General features: G+C 44.7%; 1 protein-coding gene across 36 annotated transcripts in view; it reads left to right on the top strand.

The window, feature by feature from the left end:
* The window catches only part of SORBS1 (sorbin and SH3 domain containing 1), a 112350-nt gene that overhangs the window by 64402 nt on the left and 38520 nt on the right, over positions 1 to 9428 (top strand). For 34 of the 36 annotated variants that reach the window (XM_025193184.1, XM_006036821.3, XM_006036820.3 and 31 more), the window contains 2 exons: positions 2550 to 2664; positions 6253 to 6336. In XM_025193184.1, the coding sequence (XP_025048969.1) occupies positions 2550 to 2664; positions 6253 to 6336 (199 nt within the window). The remainder of the gene's footprint in view (positions 1 to 2549; positions 2665 to 6252; positions 6337 to 9428) is intronic. The other 2 variants (XM_025193171.1, XM_025193166.1) reach the window with 1 other exon arrangement.

Below are 9428 nucleotides of genomic sequence, written 5' to 3'. Positions count from 1 at the left end.
AAGTACTCCTTTCAGCAAGGGTTTGCAATCTTGAAACCAGAAAAATACCAAATTATAGTCTCAAAATCAAATATCTACTACACATTCATTAATTTGACTTCAAAAAATATTTTTGTCCTGATTTACATGCGTTTGTGTACTGTACGCAAAGGTGATTGTATACTAGCTTAAAATGAAGCTTGTATATTGTGGGTAGGTGTGGGGGGTGGGTATATGTTTGCAGTATGTGGGGTGTTGGGGAGGGTGTGGGTTTTGTGGGGCAGTGGAGAGGCATGGGGGGGATCTGGGGTGAGGGAGCATGTGGATGTGTATGGTGTGGGTGGGTAAGGGATTTGTGGGGAGCTGTGAGTGTGTTGGGGAGGGTGGCTGGGAAGGGTTGTCTAGGCCATGTCTCAGCTGTATGGCCTAGACAGCAGGAGCTGGAGCAGCCTGGTGGGCACCACAGAAAGCCAGCCAAGAATCACAGGGGCCAGGCTGGCTCCTGCTATGTCCTGCAGCCCAGCACTGCAGCCAGGAACCATGTGGTGCTGGAGCAACCAGCGGGAGGTGTAGGGGGGTGAAGAGGAGCGGTGGCAGTGGTGGACAAATGGCTGCAGCAGGTGGGGGGGAATGGCAGCGAATGAGTATGCGGAGTACAGCAACAGTTGGGTGGGAGCATGGGGCCTGCACAGTGTGCCAGGGCCAGCACCAGTGGGGCCCACAGTGGGGCTGCAGGAGTGCAAGGAGTGGGCCAGCAGGGCTCTATGAAGCCAGGCTGGCCTGCACCAGTAGGGAGAGGGGGAGCCAGCCTGGTTCCAGAGCCCCTGTCAACCTGTGCCCCGCACTCCTGCCACCTCACTCTAGGCCCCGCCGGCTCTGGCCCCAGTGCACTGGCACAGATCTTGCACTCCTGCCCAGATGTCACTGAGCTCTGCACACCCACTCACTGCCCCTTCCCCCCAGCCTGCTGCTGCTTTCACAGCTTCCCTGCCTGCGGCTGCCACCACTTCTCTTCACCCCACACTGGCCGCTTTGCCACCACTTGGTTCCAGGCTGCAGACTGACTGCAGCAGCCAGCTCAGCCTGACCTTGAGGACAGGGGCAATCGCCTGCGGTCCTCCCCTGCTTCCCCCCGCCCTCCCTTTTCTGTATTTCCCTCCAGCGCAGGCAGGCAGGAACAGCACCAGGGTCCCTGGCCAGAACTCTGCTTGGGATGGGGCTTCTGGCTGGAGTGGGTGGCGGCAGGGCCGACTGGACCTTGCCTCTGCAGCAGCTTGGTCCTGCCAACAGCCTCCTCTGGGTCCTGCTGCCCCTGGCTCCTGTCATCTTTGACAGGCAGCCAGGGGCAGATTAATATGTATTTTTAAAATTGTTTAGGGGCCCCATAGGGTGGCTAAAGTGGCCTGCCAGGCTGAATCTGGCCTGTGGGCCATATTTTGCTCACCCCTGACCTAAGGCATGTGATCAGAAGACAGTTCTGTCTTTGATAGATATGCTTTCCAACACAGCAATTAAATGGGAAGCCTCCTGCAAATCAAAAGATTAGACTAATTAATGCCTTACACTAGCAGGTAACAAAAGTAGGACTCGGCTGGAGAGAATGTTTCCTAGGGTTGGAAATGCTAAAACAATCATATCTGCTATACAATCAGATCTGCTATTGAAACCAAACTGATTGAAGCCCATAGAATGTTTGTAGAACTCGCGCCTACCCACAAGCAAGCCAATTTGCAAATGGTCTGAACTGGCTAGAACAGGCAAACTATCGGCAAGAAGTTTAATGCCAATTAATACTCCACTAATCTGATCTAAACAGAAGTATATTCAGCATAGCTTCAAAGAAGCTAAAATGGTATAATTTTCTTCTTACTGTCCCACAATGCACTGGTGACCTTGCAAAATCTGTCAGAATGTGGTGCCCGAATGTTACCCTCATAATGCACACAAAAGGCAGAATTGTGGGATAATTATCTAAAATACATTGCATCAGAAATTGTCTAAGCAAATAGTGTGGACACAGGGCAAATCTTAACCAGTTCAGGATGGCGCATGTGGATGCTCTGAGCCATTTACACCAGTCTCAGTACAGTCAGTTCAGTTCTCTAGCGGAGACAAACCTCACAGCATCAGAAAGGTGGGTGCACACCACAAATGTTGGCTTTCCCAGTGTTCATGGAGACTGTGTTAGTTTGTTTGAGGTTAAGGTGCTGGGGCCGGCTGAACAGTTCTAAAATAAATTCATTTCACAGTTTGGGCGTGTTGGGAATTCTCCAGGATAGTTCACACCCATCTCTAGTGAAAGTTTGACAATGAATGGAAAAGATTTGAAAGCCCTTCCCATCCCTTCAGGCTTTTTTTAGGAGCTGACAGGCATACATAAATCTAACCCTGGCTACCATTAAAAAAACACCAAAGCTGTCTGAACTGTTCCCCTTGCAGAGACATCCTGCACAGATTCAGAAAGTTCCTTGATTAAATGAGGATTAGCTGTGGAAGGAGCATGTCCAAAGAAAAAAATTGTTTCCATGGTAACAACAGAGTTTAGAACTAATTGGACTTTCTTTCCCCAGGAATGATTGGGAGCCCCCTGACAAGAAGGTGGATACTAGAAAGTACCGGGCAGAGCCCAAGAGCATTTACGACTATCAACCAGGAAAGTCCTCAGTCTTGAACAACGAAAAGATGGTAATGCTCATCTTATCCTACTCCATAGCTTGGTCCTGCAATTGTAATACATGCTATAGACGCTTGTATGTTTCCATTTTGATAAATACCCTTGCCTTATATTACCTATGTGGTGTATTTCTGTATATTTTGTTTTGCAGATGTTTGAGTAACCTCTTAACCATTGTCAGTCATACAAAACCAGAGCTGGAGAGCTGTGAGGCTCCCTTTTCTTCTGGATGTATTGTTTTCTGTGTGAAGTATGGATCACTATCCCCAGTTTTTAATCTGTTTGACACCATGACCTGTTTGATGGCTGCTTTGTCAACTGTGCTTATTTCTAGTGCAAAGTCTTAATTTATTCAGGAGAGTCTGAGAGCACGATGCAGTGCACCAGGCTGGAAAGGGTTCAGTTTTGTGTGCTTCTATGTCATCAGTTTTAATTAAATTAACCTTCAGCTTTTATGCATTGAAAGTGAAATGATGCAAGTGCTAGAAAACATTTATTTAGTTGGTTTTAAGTGAAAATTTTCATCCTTTAAAATTGTGATTTGGAAGGCTTGGGTTAAAGTGCTAATTAGTTGTGATATTCAAAGTAGATTCTAAGGTCATGTTTTCATTAATCCTTGGAGAAGGGTTGAAGAGTTTTGCAGAGCATACAGTTGCTTTTAGTTAAAAATGTATGGAAAGGATTTAAACCAATAGAAATATGTGTTTAAACTAGGGGTTGGCAACCTATGGCCCACTGGCTGGATTTGGTCAGCAGAACCACTGGATCTGACCTGTGGATATGCGGGTTTGGTGGCATTTGACAGCAGTGGTGGATGGGTTCTAGCTCCTGGCCACCTGCCTGTTTCCCACCCAAGATGTAGCCAGAAAAGGTTGCCTACCCTGAGTTTAAGCTATTAAAAATAAGCCTGATGTGGTAGTAGGTATTTCTGTTCAGTTCTGGCAAAAACCAATATTTTTGAAAGATCGTGGGACTGATTCTACTTCCACATCAGTGTCGCTTCATTCACTTCAGCAAAGTTATACCTGGTTTAGGGCCTGTTGAAATCAGCAGGAGTCTTCTCCTTGGCTTCAGTGAGCACTGGCTTAGCCCCTTCCACAGGTGTAAGTAAAGGGACAGTTGTGCCACTTTAGGTTATTCCTGGAGCAAAACTGCAGTTGATTTCAGTGGGAACTTTGCCTCAGTAAGCTTTCCAGGATCAGACCCTATCATTTATAGCTGATTTATCAGAGCCCCTAAGCATCTGCTTGCATCCTAGTGTAATCCACAGAACTTTTGTTGAGCTCCAAGTGAAACATATCCTTAAAAAGATTTCTAAGTCAAATTTGAAAGCCAGAAGAGGGACAGTCGATAAAGAAGCTGGGAGTTAAATAAAAAAAGGGACGGTGCATGATGATGATGTTCTTGACATGTTTGGAGTTCTCATTTCAAAGCAAAGATCAGAGAGGAGTAGGGGACAAGGTTTAGAAATATGATGAGACCAAAATGTGATTTCAGTCAGTGGTCTTCATTGACTGGTATCATAGTGATGCATAGAGATTGCTAAGTTCCCTGCAACATAAAACAAACAACTCATCTAAAGAGAATTTGCAAGCTGTCAATGCATTACAATTCCATATGCAAAGCAGTGGTTATCAGGGGCCTGATCTCAAGCCCATAGACATCAGTGCAAAGGCATCTCATTGTTTTCAGTGGGGTTTGGACCAGTTTCACTGTATACTGAAAACTTCCATATGTGATAAATGAAAAATGTTTTAGGAGTTAATACATAATGTATAGAAACCAAAGAACATGGGGTTTCTGTTTGGGCTGCAGGTAATAATTTTTTCTCCAATTCTTGTGGTTTCAATAGGTTCACTTGACACGTGCAGGCATTAACTCCTTTTTGTAATGGTTTTACCATGGTAGAAAAAAGATAACCACTTGTAGACATAGCATTTTCCTTCCCCTGCCATCCCCAAAGGATTAAATATGGCAGGAATTATTCCCATGGAAAGAATTGCTGTGGGTAGCAGCCAATATAGAAAAAGAAATGAAAAAATCAGAAGAGCAAAGGCTGAGTTGGCATTAAAGTCAGCATGAGAGTCTTGCTATCATGTTTGGAGCATAGAACTGGGACTTCCTAGTTACAGTCTGAGCCCCAGCATGCCTCTTTTTGGCCTTGGCCCTTTTAAGTGCCTTTCCTCAGGTAGGACCCAGAAACATTAGTCAAACGCACCAGGCAGGCTCCTACTTCTGTGCAATGGATCCCTAGCGGAGCTCAGGACTTGGGAGCAACGAGCTCCTGAACTGTAAATCCAATCTGAGCACACAGTTCTGTAGTTGTCTTTGGCAAGTCACTTCAGGTCTCTGGCTCATTTTTTCTGCCTGTAAACTAAGGGTGGGCAAGGGTGGAGATGATACTTATTCACTTGCTATGTATAAGAGAGGTGTTGGACAGTAGCACAGCTGCTATAATGTATAGGAGCTCTCCCCCACGTTGAAGCAGTCCAGAGTCCACGTTAGTGCTCAACACCTCCACTCCCTCTTGCCACCCCCACTTTAATCCCCCAGCTCAGCTTAAGATCCATGGCAGGGGACAGAATGGAGCCATGTATGCTGGCTTCTGTGCATAGCTCTTGTACACACCATCATAGCAACATAAAGAGGGTTAAGTTGGGCCCATCATGGACCCTTCTGTGTTCTGCTGCAGTCACATGATGCATATAAGTGAGTAGTGTGCTTGTATCCATTAAACTCGGGGGTAGTTGAACCAACTCTGTCTTGTATAGTGGCTCTTCATAACCCAGAGCAATGGATTTATTTTCTCACATAGCCAATACCATCAATAAGCAGCTGCAGCTTGTTCCATTAAAATAGGTACGGGGAAGGAAAGGGACCTTTCTTTTCAGTTGCGCTGTTACCTGTCCTGTCTGGTCTTTTTTCTTTTTTGTTTTGTCTGATTCTCTAACATTTGCTTGTGAATAAGCAAAGTGTATTGTCTCTGCAATCATTCCCTTAGCAATCTTTCAGAAATGTGTCCCTTGGTCATGTCCTCTTTGATATAGAATACCACTACTCACTCTGTTTACTGTGCACGGAAGAGGGTTTCTCACATATCCATGTGCTGTTAAAGATGCAGTGTCCTCCAGTGGTTTTTTAAACAATGATCTGGGGCTCAGAACATTTGATTTATTTTTTTTTAAGTTTCTTTTTTTTCCACATGAAAATTAATAATAATGAAACAAAGCTTAGTTTTGAATCGGAGGGAAAGTCCAACAGTAGGAACAAATAGTCCTGAGGTGTGCCTGTTTACAGCCTTTTCACTGACTTGTTCTGTGACCTGGGGAAGGTCATTTCAACTCTTTGTGCCTCATTTTCCCCACCTGTAAAATGTATAGAGTGTTTATGAGAGAGCTGTCAAACTTAATTACTGCTTGTAAAGCTCTCAGGGCTCCTCAGATGAGAAGAATTAGGAAAGTGAAAAATTATTAGGTTAACTATCTACATGATAACATTGGAAGCATGGACACTGCATCTCTACCAGTCCCTTTCCTGTGTATTCTTTGCATAATGTTATCCTTCTCTTTCTTTCATTCCCCTATCACCAACTCCTTTAGACTCGGGATATAAGCCCAGAAGAGATAGATTTAAAGAATGAACCTTGGTATAAATTCTTTTCGGAATTGGAGTTTGGGAAACCGGTAAGTTTGATAGCTACAATGAATGATGAAGTCAACCTACATATGTAATGATGCTGTTGCAACTCTACTGTAGGTCCCAGGCACTAAACAACAGCCTTCCCATTTGAAAAATGGCTATTCATAACTGGGCATCAGCACTTTGCTGCTCTGTGACCCCTTTCAACATTCTTAAGACTTAACATTTGCACTTCAGTTTCAAAAGAGAACATGCTGAAGGGCAACCTTCCTTCCCAGAGGTGCCAAGTACATGGGGACCTGAGGGCCCTGGCCCCTTTGGGAAGAGGGCTGTCATCTGAAATGTGTAAAACTTCCCACATGTCCATCATCTTCGGCCCCCCTCCCCTGGCAAAAATAAAAGTTGGTGCCTATGTTCCTTTCACATGTTGGAGTTCTGATTTGAATTTTTGTTTTTTAATGGGAGAAGTAAATGCCATTGGGCACTTTTACATGTGCTCTGGGGATGGGGGTGGCACTTTAATTAGAGCAGCTCCAAGAGGCAGTTATTGAGAATGATGGGCGCCTGTATATGAGCATGGAGGCTGCTTTGACATGCTGTAATTGCAGCATGGTGGAGCAGACTCAATTAATCGAGTCTGCTGGAATGTGGCAATTGCCGCACTCCAGCAGCTTCCCGCATCTCGTGTATCAGTGTCCCTGCGCTTCAAAATGGCAGCAGGGGAGCTTGAACTAAAGCTTGTTTGATGAAAGTTCAAGTGCCCCCACTGCCATTTTGAAGTTGAAGTGTGGGGATGCTGATATGCGAGACGCGGGAAGCTGCTGGAATGTGCTAATTGCCCCATTTCAGCAAACTTGATTAATGAAGTCTGCTCCAATGCATTGTAATTACAGCACATCAGAACAGCCTCTGCACTTATGTACCGACACCACCCATCATTCTCAGTAATTTAAGTCCCCTTTTCCATTCACTTGTTCCTTCTCCTGGGTCCAGGATAGCTGTTACTTACCCAATGACACAACTTAAACCATTCCCTTATGTCAGCCCTTGTTCCTTAGGTTTTTTGTCTGAAAAGTCCACAAACTGATCTTCACCATTTCCTGCTCCTTCCCTTCTGCATGTCACCTGCAGCGTCCCAAACATAGTGTCCCAAGTTTGCATTGAGTGTTCCAGAACTGTTCCTTGAAACAATCCCCTACAAATGGTGGAATCAAGAAAATCATGTGCTTGTATTAAAAGTCAAGTTGCACAGCTGTCTTGAAAGAATCCCTTGATTTCACAGCTCTAAGAATGATAAAACAAAGCCTAATTATCCAACAAGGACAGATGTCATTTTGTTGGAGACTATTTAAAAAAGATTAGCCCCACATTGTTCTTAAGACCTCTAGAGCAGTGGACACCAACCACTGAGATTGACTGGTCGATTGTGGAGCCTCTGACAGTCGATTTCAGTCTGTCAGAGGCTCCACAATCGGGAGCAGCAGGATACACGTGGCTGGGCTGAGCCATGCCCCCTGCCACCCAGACTGGGCTGGGTGAGTGGGATCAGAGACCTGGGCAGCTTGTCTGGGAAGTGGGGGAAGGAGGGGCATGGTAGATCATGGGGTGCCAAAAAGTGATCTTGACCATAAAAAGGTTGGGGACCACTGCTCTAGAGTCTTACAGCATGGCTCTAATATCACTTGCTGTGTTTTTACATTGGTTCAACTCCACAGGCTTCAATGGAGTTATTCCTGATTCTCTGGTGTAACTTAAGAGCAGAATCAAGCCCTTAGCTCTTCCCAGGTACCCTAGAAGCATCAATAATTCACATCTTCTAAACCTCTTCCAGCAATTCCAATAGATGGATTCATCCAGCCATGCCTGTTCATGTAGTCTCATTCACTGGGTCACAGGAACCTGGATTACTAAAGACATAGGAGGTGATGTTCTTAAGGCAAGAGCAAGACTTGGGACATACTCCCTCCCTTTCTGCCCTTGACCAAGTTAACTGACCTCTCTGCCAATTAAATATTACTCATGTACACCTTAAAAGATACACATGAGGCTTAATTAATGTCACCAATGCATGCTGAAACCATAGGATAGAAAGTGCTAGAGAACTGCAGGGGTATAGGTTGTAGCCATGTTGGTCTAAGGACATAGACGACAAGGTTCTTTGGCTAAATCTGATATCTCAGTTGGTCTAATAAAAGATATCCAATTTACCCGAAGAACCAGAGAAGAGCAGTGAACTTGTTCTAATGTAGTTCAGGATCTTTGTATTCTGGTATACTTTGTTCTTCTGGTAGAGGGCATGTTTTAATAGTTCCTCTTGTGCACCTTGTGCTTCTCCCCAGCCAAAACCTTTGCAGATCATGCCCTTGTGCCTTCCACCTTAGGGATGGGATTTTCAAAAGTGTTCAGTATTGGTGTACCTCTGCTCCCATGGAAGCCAATGGTAAAACACCCATTGACCTCAGTGGGAACAGGATGAAGTTAATATTGAGTGCATTTGAAAATGTGCTATTAAAAAATGCACACACCTAAAAGGTATTTGTTCAGTGTCCTATTCTGTTCTTAGGCATTCACCCACAGTCCCCATTAACTTTGGGGATGTATCACAAGTGCATCGGAAGATAGAATTTACCTCATAGATGTGTTCCAACTGCTACCTTCTTGCTGTAATGTCATTTTGATTTTTAAAAAGATATTAAATGACAGAAATTAAATCTTCAGAACACACACTCTCACTTTCCAGTAGGATCGGAGGGATCGCTCTCTGTTTACCTCCAGACAGTGGAATGACAGGCACATGACATGTAAGACAATATAGCCTTTACTGTGGATTGAAGATTTGTCATCACTGTGATCAACTTCATTACAACTGGCTTAAATCAGTGGCTAACCTGGAAAAGGAAACAGAAAATTTATAGATGTCAGAAGACATGGCATCTGTCTCTGACTTCCATATTTGAGTGCTCAAGTCATGCATTTCTGCTCTGTGCACACTGCTCAGTCTCAGAGGTAGGATGTTTGGAGGAGAATAGTGTTCCAAGAAGAAATATGTTACAGCCACATGTGGCAGTCTCCCCTTCATATTTTCATAGTTGGTAGGGTCGGAAGGGATCTGAGCAGATCATCAAGTCCGACCCCC

This window comes from Alligator sinensis, unplaced genomic scaffold (genome assembly GCF_000455745.1).
Source record: "Alligator sinensis unplaced genomic scaffold, ASM45574v1 scaffold1277_2, whole genome shotgun sequence".
In the NCBI taxonomy this organism is placed as follows: Eukaryota; Metazoa; Chordata; order Crocodylia; family Alligatoridae; genus Alligator; species Alligator sinensis.
This window is presented reverse-complemented; position numbering and strand designations above follow the sequence as displayed.